The sequence below is a fragment of the Salvelinus sp. IW2-2015 genome, linkage group LG20, assembly GCF_002910315.2.
Source record: "Salvelinus sp. IW2-2015 linkage group LG20, ASM291031v2, whole genome shotgun sequence".
NCBI classification, from domain to species: Eukaryota; Metazoa; Chordata; class Actinopteri; order Salmoniformes; family Salmonidae; genus Salvelinus; species Salvelinus sp. IW2-2015.
In genome coordinates this window covers 78517026-78535103 of record NC_036860.1, presented here as the reverse complement: position 1 = coordinate 78535103, position 18078 = coordinate 78517026, and the positions used below count along the sequence as shown (strand labels likewise).

The following is an 18078-nucleotide window of genomic DNA, read 5'->3' as shown; positions in this document are numbered from 1 at the left end:
TGTTTTTTTACATGATTGAATGTATGCAGGTTTTCTGTTGATCCATTTCAGAACTGGGCTGAGTCAATATAGTTTTTTGAAGAAGGTTCATTTGAATTTTTTTCAGCATTTCAGAAAGATCTGGAGTTCTAACTAGGCTACTGAACCGAGTTGTTGCCTTGATCTTAAATTTGTGTGTTTATTATTTCTTGTGTACCTTACATGGATGTATAGAATGTTTTATATGCTGTGACTGGTTTTACAAGTTTTTTTTATTCAGTCAGAGGGATACAGATCATCTAACAGAATGCCTAATTGGATTCAAAGACATTTAAAAAAATAAATAATAATAATCGACTTTATTTAACCAGGTAGGCTAGTTGAGAACAAGTTGAGATGGACAGTTGTAAAATAAAAAAGGTGTTGCACCAATCACAAGAGCTTTTGCCTTATCTATTACCTGATGCATTTCTGTTACACTAGAATTCTAGATTTTGAGCAAGCGTTTATACAGCAGGAAGGCGGAGCCATGAAGCTGGTTGGCGACGTTAATCACGTGACGAGTCACGGCCTTGTATAAATACCAAACATCCCCTTACAAAGGCCTCTTTTTCAATCGGCTCTGAGACAAAATGGTGAGTTCGTCTTTCTTATTTGAGACTTGCGGTTTCAATCCGTTTCGCATCTTCGCAATCCTTATGTTTACCCCTCTAAGTCAATAGGTAAGATGTGTCTATGTACTTAATACAGTTGTATGATGTTAGACCTTAGCATAATAACATGGTCTTAGATTATTACAGAATGAATGTATGCAGTAATCGTTGGCATACCGGTAGTTTAAAATGGCTGATACACTGAGGCCTAGCATGCTTCGTTACTCAAATACATTTTAAATAAACATTTTGTAACGTTAGTTCACAATCAAACGTGTTTAAAACTGACAACGTGCTGGTTAAGTTTCTACGGTTAACGGGCTTTACCTTATGAGGCCTGACACCCATTAGCCCGCCCAACAGTAGTTAGTCGAAGTCGTTAGAGGTTCGGAGGACCAACGTTAATCATGTTTATTCCAAGACGCTGTTTACATCGTCAGTTGGGATTTATTGAGGTTGCTATTCCGGTTATTGATTAACCTACTTATAGGTACAAATCATTGAATATGGGTGACGATTCCCTCGACGGGCGGACAGAATGGTTGGCCTCGTGCTGTTCCTGTTCAATGTCGAGTTCTGACATACTGACTCAAGTGCGTTCATATCGTTTTGTATGCCTCATGGACAATGTGCTGAATTGCGTTGTCTTCACAGTCCCACCGTAAATTTTCGGCTCCACGCCACGGATCCCTGGGCTTCCTGCCCCGTAAGAGGAGCAGACGTCACCGTGGTAAGGTGAAGAGTTTCCCCAAGGATGACCCCAGCAAGCCAGTCCACTTGACTGCCTTCCTTGGCTACAAGGCTGGCATGACTCACATCGTGCGTGAAGTCGACAGACCTGGCTCAAGTGAGTATTTGGCTTCATTCTGTTTTGTTAGTTTAATTGACCTGGTGAATATTGCTCAGGGATTTATGAATACATAAACGAACCATATTAGTTTTCGTCTTGCATTACTGTTTGTCTTTTTTTCTGCCTATGATGATCCCCTCGACGGGCGGACATATTGGGTCTAACCCTTGATGAATGTCGAGCACTGAGCGCAGCCAATGAGCATTGACATTTTGCAATTTAAGTCTACTGTGGAACTCCTGTATTACAAACCTTTATACCTGACTACTATTTTCCTGCAGAGGTGAACAAGAAGGAAGTGGTTGAGGCTGTGACCATTGTGGAGACGCCTCCCATGGTTGTGGTGGGTGTTGTGGGCTATGTCGAGACCCCCCGTGGCCTGCGTTCCTTCAAGACCATCTTCGCTGAGCACATCAGTGATGAGTGCAAGCGTCGTTTCTACAGGAACTGGTGAGTCAATATACACATGAAAAAGTAATAGACATTTACACAAACATTTTGACTATTGGTTGAATGTGGTGTATAATGTTTAGATAGGAGCTTTGAAGCATGATGTTGCTCGACGTATAAGACATGTCGTGTTTTACTGAGCGAGTCTTAACATCCGGTGCCCCCCCTGGTGGCAGCTCCGCTCGGGTGCCTCGTGGCCTGATGAGCTCCTGGCTCCTCTGGCCGGTGGAAAGTGCTTCTTAGAAACCGCGCCATGAGCCGAAACCCCTTCTGAAGCTGTAACTGCCCCCTTCGCCCCTGTGAAGGCTGGGTGAGCAGCTGAGTGCAGTGTTCTTCCGCTGGCCCCCTGGGGTTATGAAGGACCTGTGCCAACCCGTGTGCCTCTTCTCCCCTACCCTCCGGTCACGCTGCATGCTCTCAGGTATAAGTCCAAGAAGAAGGCCTTCACAAAGTACTGCAAGAAGTGGCAGGATGACGAGGGCAAGAAGCAGCTGGAGAAGGACTTCGCCTCCATGAAGAAGTACTGCCAGGTCGTCCGCATCATCGCCCACACTCAGGTGAGTCTGAGCAGGATAGAATACGCTCCCTGCAATGCCCCATAGTTTTAATGAATCAGATCTCCCTTTGTCTGTGATGAGACCACGGAACACTGCGTCAGGCATGACGTCCGACACGCATGAGGATACATTCCATGCTGCCTTCCTTCTGAGACAATGTCCCTTGTATCACATTTTAACCCAATTTTGGGTTGAATACATAGTGTTTGTACTAGCTATACTGGTCCTTGTTCCAGGACTAGCAGGCTCACCTGCCTCTCTCCTCCCCCTCCAGATGAGGCTGCTGCCCCTGAAGCAYAAGAAGTCCCACTTGATGGAGGTGCAGCTCAATGGAGGCTCCATCTCTGACAAGGTGGACTGGGCCCGTGAGAAGCTGGAGCAGTCTATCCCCATCACCAACGTCTTCACCCAGGATGAGATGATCGACGTCATCGGTGTCACAAAGGGTCACGGATACAAAGGTATGTGTCTTAAGGGCTTTGTGTCTGTGATGAGACCACGGAACACTGCGTCAGGCATGGCGTCCGACACGCATGAGGATACATTCCATGCTGCCTTCCTTCTGAGACCACAACCCACTAATGACCTTGTAGTTAACCAAGCTTCAGTTATTCATGCCAAGTCCTCAGGTACTAAACATTGAAATTTCCCCTTTAGGTGTCACCAGCCGTTGGCACACAAAGAAGCTCCCCCGTAAGACCCATCGTGGTCTGCGTAAGGTGGCCTGTATCGGGGCCTGGCATCCCTCCCGTGTGGCCTTCTCTGTGGCCCGCGCTGGTCAGAAGGGTTACCACCACCGCACAGAGATCAACAAGAAGATCTACAAGATCGGCCAGGGKTACCACACCAAGGARGGRAAGCTGGTGAAGAACAACGCTGCCACTGAGTACGATCTGTCCAACAAGAGCATCACCCCTTTGGGTGGCTTCGTCCACTACGGAGAGGTGACCAATGACTTTGTCATGCTGAAGGGCTGCACGATTGGAGTCAAGAAGAGGGTGCTAACCCTGCGCAAGGTGAGGAAAGAGGCAATTCCATCTTATACATGCTTATTCCAATGCATTGTCAGTTGGGATTTAGGTACTTATAAGTTGGATAAACTGAATAGGTACATATTAAATATGGGTAGTTCCCTCCCTGGGCTGAACAAATGGCGGTGTGCTGTCCCTGTTGCATGTAGAGTTCTGACGTGTACTGACGCTAGGGCATTAGTTTCATACCAGATGGACAATGCGCTAAATATTGTTGTCCTGTATGGCCTGTTAAAAGGAATGCATCAGTAATCTTTAAAAAATAAAAAATTATACTTCTGTTTTCAGTCTCTGTTGGTGCAGTCAAGCCGTCGTGCCACGGAGAAGATCGACCTCAAGTTCATCGACACCACCTCCAAGTTTGGCCACGGCCGCTTCCAGACATTGGAGGAAAAGAAGGCGTTCATGGTGTGTTCAGTTTCCATGACATTTACTTGTCTCTTCCCTTGTCTTCACTGTTTCACAAGTCCCCTGGATCAATGTAGTGGACCCACCCTAGTTCACATACAACCGGCATTGCAGCTCATTCCCCTATGCCCATAGTGCACTTATCGTAACCTGGTTCACTCTTGGTATGAATTTGGGTTCCATTCAGGTGCTAGATCAAACTTCAGTGAGGCAGGGGAGCGGCATCATTTTTTTGCTGTTCCCTGTTCACTCTCTGGGAACATCACCCCTGGAGCCACAGATGGCGTAGAGGTTGCTTATTAAACTCTCTATATGCGTTGTCACTGACCACTTGTCCTTTCTGTCTACAGGGACCACTCAAGAAGGACCGCATTGCCAAGGAAGAGACGGCCTAAATGCCATGTCCTCTAGCTCTGTCTGGTGGTATGAGTACTGCACTGCGGAGTTGTTTAATAATAAAACAAGTGAAAACTCCTTTCTCGTTTCTTATGATATGCATCTCGAACTTTAATCTGAGGCGATGCAAGGCCTAACAGGGCCCAGCAAGTTGAGTTTTTGTATCGGTCAATGCGTGAATTTGTTCAACCCAAAAAATGTAATGCTTATTTGCTGCATGTGGCTTGATCAAATTAAGTTGAGTGACCTGATAAGTAGGACAGTTGACCACCCAGCAGCTTTCGGGGGGAAATTTGACCTGCTTATTATTTTTTTGTGACAACGTTGTGTAGGTACTGTTTGTACCACCTAAACCACTGATATTGTCTGACACTGGTGTACAAAGACTCAAACTGAATAGATGCATAGAAGTGGGGCACAGAACAGAGCTACCCCTAGAGGCACTCAAATGTGAGTTAGACTTGCTTTTGTTATGTGAATTTGGTCACGTTGCCCAAGAAGTTAAATAATGCAGTTTAAAATTAAGTCAAATGTTCATGATTTTTATACAGCCAGTTTTGGCTGTGCATACTGCCTGTTGACGACCAGCACTCATGGGCAAGAATGGTTCCACATCTTGCCACCAATTTGAAGACCTTTTCAGTGTTTGCCCCCTGGAGTTAGTACCTTGTCACTGAAGGGGTAATCTGTGCTTTAATGCACAAGCTATTCATGGGCTCTATGCGGTTGCACCTGTTGGCAGTAAAGGTCAACATGGCTCATGAAATAAGCTGACTTCAAATGCACTGCTTGCCTGTGGTTCAGTGTAGCGGTTGCTTACCTTGGGGTAGCTGAAGGCTGATGCATTGTGCAGTACTGGTGGCCTTGTATTGCTGCCTGTCAGCATATTGGAAAGCTGCAGATGACAGCTCAGTGAATAATGAAAACAGCAGATGTGGCTAATTAATGCAGTTCAAGGCTAATAGATGGGTTGTGAATCTCAGGACTACCTGCATAGTTACACGGCAAGATGTACGTATTGTATAAATGCTCTGCTAAAATCATTTTTGTGCTTTGGGTGTATAATGGGGATTTGGTCAGGGTAACAGATCCTGGCACTTATTCCATCAACACTGAGAAAGTGGCTGGACTATTGTGATATGGCCCACAGCTGCAGGCTGTCCAGATCTTCAAGGGAAAGAACACAGCAGTCCAGAGCACTGATCAGGATGATGGTATGTCTGTAGACGATAAAGTACTTGTCAGTTTTAGACCATTATTGATTTACATGAATGTGAAAGTATACAGCCGCATGTCTTTTTAAATGCAAGTCATTTTCCATTCAGCCAACAGTGGCTATACACTAAGTGTACAAAACATTAAGAACACCTTTCTAATGAGTTAGCCTCAATTTGTTGGGTCATGGCCCATGTTGACTCCTGTGCTTCCCACACATGTCAAGTTTTTTTTATTTAACTAGGCAAGTCCGTTAATAGCCAATTCTTATTTACAATGACGGCATACCAAAAGGCCTCCTGTGTGGACGGGCTGAGATTAAAAATATAAGAGAAATATAGGACAGAACACATCACGACAAGAGAGACACTACATCAAGAAAGACCCAAGACAACATGGCAACAACACAGAATGGTACAAATATTATTGGGCACAGACAACAGCACAAAGGTCAAGAAGGTAGAGATAACAATACATCACGCGAAGCAGCCACAACTGTCAGAAATAGTGTCCATGATTGAGTCTTTGAATGAAGAGATGGAGATAAAACGGTCCAGTTTGAGTGTTGCAGCTCGTTCCAGTCGCTCGCTGCAGCCAAATGAAAAGACAACCGACCCAGGAATGTTTCTGCTTGTGGCAACTTTAGCACAATGTCACTGGCGGAACGGGTGTTGTATGTGGAGGATGAGGGCTGCAGTAGATACCTCGGATAGGGGGTCGTGAGGCCTAAGAGGCTTTTGTAAATAAGCATCAACCAGTGGGTCTTGCGACGGGTATACAGAGATTACCAGTTTACAGAGAATAGAGTGTTCTATAAGGAGCATTGGTGGCAATTCTGATGGCCGAATGGTAAAGAACATCTAGCCGCTCGAGAGCACCCTTACCTGCCGATCTATAAATTACGTCTCCATAATCTAGCATGGGTAGGATGGTCATCTGAATCAGGGTTCGTTTGGCAGCTGAGGTGAAAGAGGAGCGATTACGATAGAGAAAACCAAGTCTAGATTTAACCTACGTACACCTGCAGCTTTGATATGTGCTGAGAGAAGGACAGTGCACCGTCTAGCCATACTCCCAAGTACTTGTATGAGGTGACTACTTCAAGCTCTAAACCCTCAGAGGTAGTAATCACACAGGTGGGGAGAGGGGCATTCTTCTTACCAAACTAGATTACCTTTGTTTTGGAGATGTTCAGAACAAAGTAAAGGGCAGAGAAACTTGTTGGACACTAAGAAAGCTTTGTTGTACAGCGTTTAACACAACATCTGGAGAGGGGCCAGCTGAGGATAAAACTGTATCATCTGTATATAAATGGATGAGAGAGCTTCCTATTGGCTGAGCTATGTTGTTGATGTAAATTTAGAAGAGAGTGGGGCCTAGGATCAAGCCTTGGGGTACTCCCTTGGTGACAGGCAGTGGCTGAGAGAGTAGATGTTCTGACTTTATACACTGCACTCTTTGAGAGAGGTAGTTAGCAAACCAGGCCACAGACCCCTCAGAGACACCAATAGTCCTTAGCCGGCCCACAAGAATGGAATGGTCTACCGTATCAAAAGCTTTGGTCAAGTCAATAAAAATAGCAGCACAACGTTGCTTAGAATCAAGGGCAATGGTGACATTTAGGACCTTTAAGGTTGCGGTGACACATCCATAACCTGAGCGGAAACCAGATTGCATACCAGAGAGAATACTATAAACATCAAGAAAGCCAGTCAGTTGATTATTGACAGGTTTATCCAACAGTTGGCTGGAAGTCCATTGGGTGGTGGACCGTTCTTGATACACACAGGAAACTGTTGAACATGTAAAAACCCAGCAGCATTGCAGTTTTTGACACAAATTGGTGTGCCTGGCACATACTACCATACCCTGTTCAAAGGCACTTAAATATTTTGTCGTGCCCGTTCACTATCTGAGTGGCACACATACACAATCCATGTGTGAATTGTCTCAAGGCTTAAAAAATAATTATTTAACCCGTCTCCTCCCCTTCATCTACACTGATTGAAGTGGATTTCACAAGTTACATCAATAAGGGAGCATAGCTTTCACCTGGTTAGTCTGTCATGGTAAGAGCAGGTGTTCCTAATATTTTGTACACTCTGTGTATGTCCATGTGTTCTACCCATATTTGGCTTCAGTCAGGGCTCACCTAGCTCTGTACAGCAATTAAGCCTTCCACTCTGACTCATCTCAAAGGTGCTTTCACCTCCACTTCAGCAGGTAATGAGGAGGACCCTGAGGGCCTCGCACTCCATTTAGACGTCCCTCACATCTCCCGCTAGACACATCTCTGCATAATATTCTGCACCCTTTGCAAAAAATAGGATTTTCAGAAGGATTTTCAAGGTCCTTATTTCCTATTAACTTAAAGATGTCCTCCAGTGATTTTTTAAAACTTTTCCTGTTAAAGTGATATCCCAAGTATAAAGACAGTAAAGTACACACACTAAAGGGTAAACAAATATGTTTTGATTAAAATAGTGTTTTTTAGACACAACTGCAAACTACATGGAGGAGGGCATTCAAGGAGTTGGTTTGATGGGAAGTCCATTGGCCTTCCCCTTGCTCGAGGAACAATAGAAGAGCAATAGAGAACACCCCCACTTGTGCCATGTCAGACATACCTGGACCACCTATTGAGATGTGCCTTTTGTTAAATAGATCAGGTGTTCAATGAGGTGAGAATGAGACTGGAGTGCTACTTTAAGTCTTTGGAGCATTGTTCACATAATAGCACATTTCAGTTTTTCAAAACTTTCCCCAACGGAAGCATTTCTCGTCATTGAGGTCCAAGGAGGGGAAACAAATCCCAAAGAATGTGAAATGAACATTATGCATCCACTGAAAGAAGTGATACAGTGTCTGGGATGACTGTTAGTGAGAAAGACAGAGAGGCAGAGCAGTATGTCATTGTATCTGGAGGGAGAGTCATGGAGATGGCCTGTGTTATGTAATAATAACCTCCAGAGGCACTGACCCTCACTGCAGTGCAAGCACAGATACGTCCAGTCCCAACACCTACAGCGCTCGTATACATAATATCACTTCTTTCTCCAAATCAGCCAGTAACACTGTAAAATACAGAACTCATTACTTCCTGCCTTTCTAATGGAGGTGAGGTCAACTGTTCAGGTAATGGCCTCTTTCTGGAAGAATCTCTCCATCTGCTCCGAAGTACCTTCTCCGCGCTTTATCAAATATGAAACAGCACATTTCTGCCTCTTCTATTCTTATTTTTTTTACCCCTTTTTCTATCCAATTTCGTGGTATCCAAAAAAGTAAAGTGGTAAAGTGGCTTGCGGAAGTATTCACCCCCTTAGCATTTTTCATATTTTGTTGCCTTACAACATGAAATTAAAATATATTTTTTTGTGGGGTTATATCATTTGATTTACACAACATGCCTACCACTTTGAAGATGCAAAATATTTTTTATTGTGAAACAAACAAGAAATAAGACAAAAAAAACAGAAAACTTGAGCGTGCATAAATATTCACCACCCCAAAGTCAATACTTTGTAGAGCCACCTTTTGCAGCAATTACAGCTGCAAGTCTCTTGGGGTATGTCTCTACCAGCTTGGCACATCTAGCCACTGGGATTTTTGCCCATTCTTCAGGGCAAAACTGCTCCAGCTCCTTCAAGTTGGATGGGTTCTGCTGGTGTACTGCAATCTTTAAGTCATACCACAGATTCTCAATTGGATTGAGGTCTGTGCTTTGACTAGGCCATTCCTAGGCATTTACATGTTTCCCCTTAAACCACTCAAGTGTTGCATTAGCAGTATGCTTAGGGTCATTGTCCTGCTGGAAGGTGGACCTCCGTCTCAATCTCAATTCTCTGGAAGACTGAAACCAGACTGCCAAGAATGTCCCTGTATTTAGCACCATCCATCATTCCTTAAATTCTGACCAGTTTCCCAGCCCCTGTCGATGAAAAACATCCCCACGGCATGATGCTGCTGCCACCAGGCTTCACTGTGGGGATGGTATTCTTGGGGTAATGAGAGGTGTTGAGTTTGCGCCAGACATAGCATTTTCCTTGATGGCCAAAAAGCTATATTTTAATCTGACCAGAGTACCTTCTTCCATATGTCTGGGGAGTCTCCACATGTCTTTTGGCGAACACCAAACGTGTTTGCTTATTTTTTCTTTAAGCAATGGATTTTTTCTGGCCACTCTTCCGTAAAGCCCAACTCTGTGGAGTGTACGGCTTAAAGTGGTCCTATGGACAGATACTCCACTCTCCGCTGTGGAGCTTTGCAGCTCCTTCAGGGTTATCTTTTGGTCCTTTGTTGCTCTCTGATTAATACCCTCCTTGCCTTGGCAGGTTTATTGTGGTGCCATATTATTCCATTTTTAATAATGATTTAATGGCGCTCCGTGGATGTTCAAAGTTTCAGATATTTTTCTATAACCCAACCCTGATCTGTACTTCTCCAGAACTTTGTCCCTGACCTGTTTTGAGAGCTCCTTGGTCTTCATGGTGCCGCTTCCTTGGTGGTGCCCCTCGCTTAGTGGTGTTGCAGACTCTGGGGCCTTTCAGAACAGTTGTATATATACTGAGATAATGTGATACTTAGATTGCACACAGGTGGACTTTATTTAACTAATTATGTGACTTCTGAAGGTAATTGTTGCACCAGATCTTATTTGGGGCTTCATGCAAAGGGGGTGAATACATGTGCAAAGGGGGTTAATACATAGGCAAAGGGGTGAATACAAATGCCTGTGTGTAGGTGTGTCAGGGGTGTCCTGGCCTGGGCCTGGCAGATAGGCTGGCAGAGAGTCGTGTTGTCCTGCAGGGTGAGGAACTGACTGCGGCACTATGGCAGGGAGTCTGACAGCCAGGGAGACAGACCATCAGGGAGGACCTCACACTCAGGATCAGGTCCCATGGAGAAGATGGGGTCAGGAGTCTGTCTGTCTAAAGGAGGCCCTGACTCCCCCGTCCCTCATCCAGCAGGTAATAGAGGGACGATACAGTACTATATTTCAACATGTTGAAACATGAACTGTTGAAGACAGTTGAGAATAAAAACATGGAAGCTCATTAGTAGATGGCAGATCACAAATCATACACAGTGGTGGGCCGTCAGGGCCTGCAAGGCCTTCTCTGCTGGCCTAAACATCATCAGAATATAAAAAATTTTTTTTAAATATATTTTCCCACAAATATGTATTAAATTATTCCCAGAGTAAGAGTTTATACTCTTCATTTCATAGCTTTCCTCTTGGTTGCACTGCTTCCAGCCCCAGGTGAGATTTGGAGGGCTGGTCTTTATGTTAGATCTTTTATCCAATATCATTCAGCCATCATGTGTTGCCAGTGGTCTAAAATCTGCCCTCAGGCCTTCAGAATCAACAGTGCGGGCACTTGTAGCTTATAGTGAATGGAAATGAAAATTTAGTGTCAACCAATCAGCTTTAGAGTTGGCTATTGTACGCCTGCTAGCTGGCTCCAGTGTTACACAGGAGCCAGCTAGCAGGCGTGTGCGTGCACGTCTTTTGATTGGATTACCAATATTGAGAGGCAGGTCCTATGGGCAGGTCTATGCAGATCTAGGAAACTGAATTTGATAAACGAATTAATTCGCGTACTACTAAGCTGTTTTTTCAACCACCAATGGCGGAGGAGGAAGAAGATATCGATTTGGTCGAGGATATAATTATACGCCATTCTCAAGACGAACTTTTCAAGAAAAGTTAGACATTGTAAGGAGAGGTCGCCCGACGCCACAAAGCCTGTCACAGAAAGCCACTTTCAAAGTTTCACTACGAGCGCTGTCAATGGCTCACAGGCTCCGAGAAGCACTGCAAACTGTACTGCTGGAATGCCTATTATTTGCAAGTGATCGATTTGGTGTTTGGAGCCACACTGGCTTTTGAAAACTTGAGTTGTCTAACCAAGGCAGCAACGAGACTCCAAAGTACGGCTGGGCACTTACAAGCAATTGTGCTTTTGAAAACTTTTGGGGACACCGGAGTGGATCTACAGCTCAAAAAACAAGCGCGCAGGGCAACGGAGCTGCACAATGAAAAGGTGAAGGGAAATATTGAAAAGACTCATTGATTGTGTCATGTTTTTGGGTAAACACTGTTTACCCAAAATGTCAATTTGTCAATTTCAAGGTGACGCAACGCCTGGTTATACTGCGTTTCTGTCTAAATGTATAGTGTCTAGAGCCATGGCATCATAATGATGGTAATAAGAGGTGGATTAATTCGGGTGGACTGTGTAGTACCTCACTGAAGGCCAGGCCCAGGCCCACGGCACGCCACTGATCATACACCTATATATGTGAAAGGCATGTGTGGTTGCAAAATGTCATATTGATTAACTTCTGTTTTCAGTCTCTGTTGGTGCAGTCGAGCCATCTTGCCCTGGAGAAGATCGACCTCAAGTTCATCGACACCACTCCAAGTTTGGCAAAGGCCGCTTCCAGTGGAGGAAAGAACGAGTTCATGGTGCATTTTAGTCTAATGTCTCTTTACTTTCAACATTTAGAGACAGTGGTCACAAATCATACAATCCTTATGGGGACCAGAAAGACTGACTGGGGACTTGGACAAGCTTAGTGACAAACGTAAGTGGACATGACGAGAGACTTTTTCACTGCTGCTATTTGATCAATGTTGTATTATTATCTTTAAGATATTCACAATCGAATAATAGTGACAAATAGTTTTGACAAAAAGGCAAGATTTGATGATAGCCTTCAGACATTTAGAGGACAGCTGTAATGAGAATACCTAAGGCCTTAGCCTGAGCTTGCCAGAATAGACTGCAGCTCCAATGCACCCCTGCACTGTGGCATCAGTATTCCAAGCCCGTTCCCATGGACACAGCTTTCCTTTCTTCCCCAAGCTTATAGGAGCAGGAGTGCCCTTCCTCCCTGCATTAAGTACTGCCTCTCACCACCAGAGTGCAGGATGGGTAGGATATCATGGCCCATTTCCTCCATTGCCTTTTTTAAAATCCCTGTCATAGTGGTTCTACTGTTTCTTTATGAGGAACCTGTTTCTTTTCTACTACTGTTTCTTCACGAGGAACCTGTTTCTTTTTTACTACTGTTTCTTTATGAGGAACCTTTTCTTATCTACTACTGTTTCTTTATGAGGAACCTGTTTTCTTTTCTACTACTGTTTCTTCATGAGGAACCTGTTTCTTATCTACTACTGTTTTCTTCACGAGGAACCTGTTTCTTTTCTACTACTGTTTCTTCACGAGGAACCTGTTTCTTTTCTACTACTGTTTCTTCATGAGGACACAACACACACCACACACACACACACACACCCACACACACACCACAACACACACACAACACACACACACACACACACACACACACACACACACACACACACCACACACACAACACACACACACACACACACACAACACACACACAAGTCTTGTACAGCTAACCTTGTGTGGGTCACTCTTCAGCTTGAACAGTTTCCAGCCATGCTCAACCGAGCCTTGCGGTGGCCTTTTCGTTGGGGATACGAGGCGATTCTTCAGGTGACGTGCCTGACGGTCCCATGGGGTGCTCTGTCCCAGAACACTGGCTGCTAAAGTCAGATAAAGGTCATTGTTGATTTGATGCGAGGTTATGTAACCTTGGAGACTGCTGTACTTAGACACAAAGACAGCCCAGAGAAGAGGATGGTCTCTTAGTATTCCCAGCCAGAAGGGGACAGTATGTTCCTCCGCCCCCCGAGAGAGGGCGGGAGAGAGATAAGGGAATGGAGGGATAGAGGGAGAGGGACACAGAGAGAGGGAGACACTCTCAGAGTGAGAGGCTAATTTCTTGCATGCTAAAATGCAGATATTGACACACAGTAGGAGAGGGGAGAAACAGCGAAAGGGAGGGTAGAGAGAGAGAATCACACACACAATTAGAGTGTGAGAAATTTCTCCCTCTGGCTTCATTTCAGATATGACACAATGTATCCTTCAGCGACAGAGCATGGGAAACCCAGCCTATGATGCGAGCCGTGTTGCCGGAGCCTTGCTCTCCTCTCACTGCGGTGGGCGCGGAGAGTTAACCCTCCATGACGTCACCATGGAATGTCCAACTCTGTTAGGCTGCCAAGAAAGGACTTGACTCTTCAAGGGCACGTCTAGCCACTCCAGACTTGAACTCTCCACTGTCAGGATGGGGAGACGGGGATAGAGGGATGAAGAGAGGATGGCTGTTGAAGCCACAGAGAATCCAGTGGTAAGGAGCTCATTAGGAGTGTGGCCCACAAATGCCTCTTCCCCCGCAGTGAGCTGGGACTCTCGTATGGACGGACACCACCGCCACACTGTCAATTAGATTTCAGTGATGTCAACAGCACTTCCCTCCTTTCATCACAAATCCTGCATTCTAAGACAGAGAGAGAGAGAGATAAATAGAGAAGGAGGGATGAAAAGGGAAGGAGAGATAGAGGGAGAGAGATGTTCTGCATTCATGAGAGCAAGCAAAAACAACAGAAGAGGGAGAGAACGTAGAGAGACAGACAGAGAGAGAGCGAGAGGAAGAGGAAAGAGATGAGAAAGTAGAGGAGAGGGGGCATATAAGCGGGAAGAGGCATGGTGATAGCAAGAACAAAAGAAAGCGTAAGTCAATGGGGGAAGACGGGTGGGAGAAGGGAGGAGATAGTATGTGAGTGTGTAAGTCACAGAGGGATAGAGAATGAGAGATTGTGCAGGAGAGGCAAATTAAGGACAAGCATGTCAGCCAGACAAGATGGAGGAAGTGAGAGAGGGAGGGACAGAGACAGAGATGAAAGAGAGAGGGAGAACGTCCATTCCCAAAACATAAAAAACTGACGTGTGTGTATGTGTACGGCTAGTAGGACTCGATGTGGCTTCATGGTAATGTCAGTATCTCCTCTCCTTTGGTCACGTTCCTGACCTGTTTTCTCTTGTTTTGTATTCTTTATTGGTCAGGGCGTGAGTGTTGGCGGTGAGGCAGTCTATGTTTTTGTATTTCTATGTTGGGTTTTGTGTTCGGCCCTGTATGATTCTCAATATAGAGACAGGTGTGTAATCGTTTGTCTCTGATGAGAGTCATACTAAGGCAGCCAAAAATTTATTGGGGGGGGCTAAAGGGGAGTGTGGCAAGCCGGGTTGGTTAACCTGAGCCAACTCCCCGGGCTTACCGTGGAGTGAAGGCGTCGTACTGTCAGACACCGTGATTATCCGTCTAAGCGCACGGTGTCCCCAGTACGCGTGCTTAGCCAGTGCGGGCTATTCCACCTTGCCGCACTGGGAGGGCTAGGTTGGCATCGAGCCGAGATGTCATGAAGCCGGCCCAACGTATCTGGCCTCCAGTACGTCTCCTCGGCCGGCGTACATGGCACCAGCCTTTACAGGTGGTGTCCCCGGTTCGCCTGCATGCCGCAGTGCGGCTATTTCCACCCGCCGCACTGGCAGGGCTACGGGGACCATTCAACCTGGTAAGTTGAGAGGCTCGTGCTCCAGAGCGCGTGTCCTCCTTCACGGTCCGGCATATCCGGCGCCACCTTCCCGCCCCAGCCCGTACCACCAGTGCCTACACCACGCACCAGGCTCCAGTGCACTCTCCAAGCCCTGTTCCTCCTCCCCGCACTCGCCCTGAGGTGCAGTGCCCTCAGCCCGGTACCTCCAGTTCCGGCACCACGCATCAGCCTATTGTGCGTCTCAGCCGCCAGAGTCTTGCCGTCTGACCAGCGGTGCCTGAAACTGCCGTCTCCAGCGGCTGCCTGAACTGCCCGTCACTGCCCCAGCGGTGCCTGAACTGCCGCTGCCCAACCCGTCTGAGCCATCTGCTGACCCAACGCCGTCTGAGCCATCCGTCTGGCCACCACGCCCGTCTGAGCCATCTGTTGCCTGCCCAACGCCGTACTGAGCCATCCTCTGCCCAACAGCCGTCTGGCCACGTCTGCCCAACGCCGTCTGAGCCATCTGTCTGCCCAAGCGCCGTCTGACCACCTCGTCTGCCCACGCCGCTTCTGAAGCACATCCGTACTGCCCAACGCCGTCTGAGCCATCCATCTGCCCAGCAATATCTGAGCCCATCCGTTCTGCCAAGTGCCATCTCAGCATCCGTCAGTCAGGAGCCGCATAGAGCCGTCCGTCAGTCAGGAGCTGCCAGAGACGCCAGCCAGTCAGGAGCTGCCAGAGACGCAGCCAGTCAGGAGCTCGCCAGAGACGCCAGCCAGTCAGGAGCTGCCAGAGCGCCAGACAGTCATGCAGCGCCTACGGTCATGAGCTTGCCCTACAGTCAGAGCTGCCGTCAGTCATGAGCTGCCCTCAGTCATGATGCTGCCTCCCAGTCATGAGCTGCCCTCCAGTCATGAGCTGCCCTCCAGTTCATGAGCTGCCCTCCAGTCAATGAGCTTGCCCTCCAAGTCAATGACTGCCACTCAGTCCGAGCTGCCCCTTATCCCGGAGCTGCCTGCCCTTATCCCGGAGCTGCGCCCCTTCCGCTGCTGCCTTATCCCGGTGCTGGCCCTATATCCCGATGCTGCCCCTTCATTTAGGGATTGAGTTGAGAGTGGTCATGGGGGGGAATTACGGAAGCGGGGAGTGACTATGGTGGGTGGGACCTCGCCCAGAGCCTGAGCCACCACCGTGGTCAGATGCCCCACCCAGACCCTTCCCTAGACTTTGTGCTGGTGCGCCCGGAGTTCTACCTTAAGGGGGGTTATGTCACGTTCCTACCTGTTTTCTCTTGTTTGTATGTCTTTATTGGTACAGGTGCAGTGAGTTGGAGTGGGCCAGTCTATGTTATGTATTTAATGTTGGGTGTTTGTGTCTCGGACCTGGTCTGATTCTCAATTAGAGACAGGATGTTGTACGTTTGTCTAGATGTGAGGTCATCACTAAGCAGCCAGGTTGCACTGGTGTTTTGTGTGGTGTTTGTTTCCTTGTGTTTACGTTTGGCCACACAGCGACTGTTGCAGGTTAGTCAAGTTTGTTGTTTGTTTATTTGTAGTGTTGTTGTTTGCCATAAAATCATGAATACCTCCTACTCCGCATCTTGTCGTCACCATGCTCCTCCTCTTGAGGAGAGAGCAACGGACAATGACAGCCGTGACACTCCATTCCACTTAGGGAATATTAATTAATCCAGCCTTGCTAAAATGGCTGCTCCTTATGAATCTGAATAAAAATGCCTATACTGTACATAAAAAAAGCCTATATCATTCAGAGTGCTTCGTGGACACACTTCTATAGACAATTTTATGGAGAGAAAGCTTTGTAGTAACTCAGATAAATTACAGCTGAGATCAAGATCTCAGCCTTTGTCGAATAGAACACGTTTGGGTTCTTTTTCTTTCCCCTGAACCTGCTGGCATTAACCGTTTAATTTGAAATAGAGTATGAGCCAAATAGATTGCAGATGTCTCATTAGCTCCACACTGCAAGAGACCTATGGATCCCCTTCGAAGTTCATCAGACAAGTTAGTTGCTAGTAGGAAATACAAATAATATAATAAAGGGACTCTGCTGTCCTAGCATCGTGGAAACTGGTTCCACCATTGGAAGTAATGGACAGAGAAGGGCTTGACGGCCTGTGCAGTGAGTGATCCCAACCTTTCATTGGCTTCCTGGAACCATTTCATGAGCAATGCTGGGATAGAGAACCACTATATTACTGCCCTGCTTCGATGAAACAATGCTTGATAGAACCACCACAACTCCCTCTCTCATGAGCATCTGGATCAGAGAGACCACTAGATTACTCCCTCTTCATGAGCCATGCTGGATAGGAACACTAATCATTACTCCTCTTCATGCGCCAGTTGCTGAAGCAGACTCCACTATATTACTCCTCTTCAATGAACAATGCTGGAATAGAAGACCACTATATTAATCCTCTCGATGAGCACGCTGGACTAAGAGACCACACATTACTCCACTCTTGCATGAATGCATTGCTGGATAGAGACCACTATATTACTCCCTTTCATGAGCCATGCTGGATAGAGGACCCCCATATAGGTACTCCCTCTTCATGAGCAGCCATGCTGGACAGAGACCCTATATTACTCCTCTTCATGAACAATCTGGAGTAGAGATGACCACTATTTATACTCCCTCTTCATGAGCCATGTGCTGGATAGAAGAGACCACTTATTACTCCCTCTATTGAGCAACCTGGATAAGACCACACCATTACTCCCTCTCATGAGCCATCTGGATAGAGACACCACTATATACCTACTCTTCATGAACCATGCATGATAGAGAACCACTATTACTCCTCTTCATGCCATGACTGGATAGAGAGTACAGCTATATTACTCCTCTTCTTAAGCCAATGCGCGATAGAGAGACCACTATATCCACTCCTCTCATAGCCATGCGGATAAGAACCCACTATATTACTCCCTCTTCATGAGCCAGCTGGATAGAGAGCAACACTATATTACTCCCTCTTCTTGAGCCATGCTGGATAGGAGAGACCACTCATATTGCTCCGCTCTTCATGAGCCATGCTGGTAGGAGAACCACTATATCACTCCTCTCGATATGACGCATGCTGGATAGAAGGAA

At 46.4% G+C, this 18078-nt stretch overlaps 1 protein-coding gene, 1 long non-coding RNA gene, 3 other non-coding genes and 1 pseudogene across 5 annotated transcripts in view; 5 read left to right on the top strand and 1 right to left on the bottom strand.

Moving 5' to 3' along the window:
- Positions 1-18078, bottom strand: part of LOC111980133 (potassium voltage-gated channel subfamily A member 1-like) — a 167818-nt pseudogene that overhangs the window by 84219 nt on the left and 65521 nt on the right.
- Positions 307-18078, top strand: part of LOC139029520 (uncharacterized) — a 163118-nt gene continuing 145346 nt past the window's right edge. Inside the window, exon 1 of the long non-coding RNA XR_011481857.1 lies at positions 307-382. This is a non-coding gene — a long non-coding RNA (uncharacterized lncRNA). The remainder of the gene's footprint in view (positions 383-18078) is intronic.
- Positions 526-4402, top strand: LOC111980713 (large ribosomal subunit protein uL3). Its single transcript, XM_024011620.2, has 8 exons — positions 526-614; positions 1287-1479; positions 1764-1932; positions 2354-2489; positions 2764-2950; positions 3147-3505; positions 3809-3928; positions 4279-4402. Exons 1-8 carry the CDS (start codon positions 612-614, stop codon positions 4321-4323), a joined length of 1212 nt encoding a protein of 403 aa, XP_023867388.1. The 5' UTR covers positions 526-611; the 3' UTR covers positions 4324-4402.
- LOC111982166 (small nucleolar RNA U83B) lies at positions 2555-2648 on the top strand. Its single transcript, XR_002879677.1, has one exon. It is a non-coding gene; the product is annotated as a small nucleolar RNA U83B (small nucleolar RNA).
- On the top strand, positions 2970-3062 carry LOC111982167 (small nucleolar RNA U83B). Its single transcript, XR_002879678.1, has one exon. It is a non-coding gene; the product is annotated as a small nucleolar RNA U83B (small nucleolar RNA).
- On the top strand, positions 4063-4193 carry LOC111982163 (small nucleolar RNA SNORA54). Its single transcript, XR_002879675.1, has one exon. It is a non-coding gene; the product is annotated as a small nucleolar RNA SNORA54 (small nucleolar RNA).